Source organism: Fonticula alba (genome assembly GCF_000388065.1).
Source record: "Fonticula alba strain ATCC 38817 unplaced genomic scaffold supercont2.8, whole genome shotgun sequence".
NCBI lineage: Eukaryota > Rotosphaerida > Fonticulaceae > Fonticula > Fonticula alba.
The window spans coordinates 913,046-914,155 of NW_009242978.1; the positions used below are offsets into that span (position 1 = coordinate 913,046).

General features: G+C 64.2%; 1 protein-coding gene across 1 annotated transcript in view; it reads left to right on the forward strand.

Annotated features, from left to right (window-relative positions):
* The window catches only part of H696_04858 (hypothetical protein), a gene marked incomplete at both ends in the record, with an annotated part of 2,084 nt that overhangs the window by 298 nt on the left and 676 nt on the right, over positions 1-1,110 (forward strand). Inside the window, 3 exons of the mRNA XM_009498722.1 lie at positions 43-451; positions 699-871; positions 1,002-1,031. Of these exons, the coding sequence (XP_009496997.1) occupies positions 43-451; positions 699-871; positions 1,002-1,031 (612 nt within the window). The remainder of the gene's footprint in view (positions 1-42; positions 452-698; positions 872-1,001; positions 1,032-1,110) is intronic.

Consider the following 1,110-nt stretch of genomic DNA (forward strand, 5'->3'; position numbering starts at 1 on the left):
CTGTACCTCCATTTGCCCTCTGCCCCCGCTCCCTTCATTCAGATCGGCGAGCTGCCGGCCCCGGCCAACGGCATCATCGAGGTCCAGTCGACTGCCACCCTGGAGGAGGCCTTCACCGTCCTCTCGCAGCATAACATCCTCTCGGTCCCGGTGTTCGACCCGGCCGCCGGGACGTACATCGGCTTCCTGGACACCCGTGACCTGATTGCCTTTGCGGTGTTCGCCACCGAGGAGGACCTGCAGGCCGCGCGTCTGGCCTCCGGCGGCTCGTGCCCGGGTGTCATGCCGGCCCAGCCCTCGACCTCCATTGATCGTCTGATTGCGGCCGCCGGCAAGTCGGGCTTCTCCAGCTCCACCGCCACCCAGGGCGGCCATCTGGCTCAGAGCTCGGTCTCCGTCGCTTGTGCGTCCTCTCCGGCCCCGGCGGCGAACCCTGTCTTCGACCTCCCGAGTGCGCACCTCGCGGGTGTCGTCCCTGGTGCTCTCCGCGACCTCTCCGGGGCGGGACGGGGCGGGACGGGGCGGGGCGAAGTGGTGGGGGTGGTGGTGGTGGTCTCACAATCGCACTTTACCAACTTGCCTTTCCTCCCTTGCCTTCCTCCCTCACTGCCCGGCATATGTGTTCGGCTTCAATGGTACTGACCTCCCCCGCATGGCTCCTGACACTCCCTTGCTTTTGTTGTTTCCCTTTTGCGCAGACCTCGCCCGGCGCAACCCCTTCCGCTCCCTGCCGGCGGATGCGCCTCTGCTGGAGGCTGCGTGCATCCTCGGGAATGCTTCCTCTCGGCGTCTGGCGCAGCTTGGCCCCGACGGTCGCGTCTGCAAGATGATCTCCCAGTCTCTGATCCTGAAGTTCATCGACAACAATCTGGTACATATGCTTGCCGGGCTTCTTCTTTCCTCCCCTCTTCCCCTGTGCTCCGCTGCGGCCCTCCTTGCTGGCATAACCCATGTTTTTGTCGGTGTCTGACAGCCGGCGTTGCCCATCTCTCGCTCCTCAGTCTAAGGTCCCCAAGTTTGCCAACCTCGTCGTGCGTGTTACCTCGCTGCCGTTTTCTTTTGTCACACCCTTCGGCTCCATCCACTGGGTGTTTCCCTTTCTGACCCCCC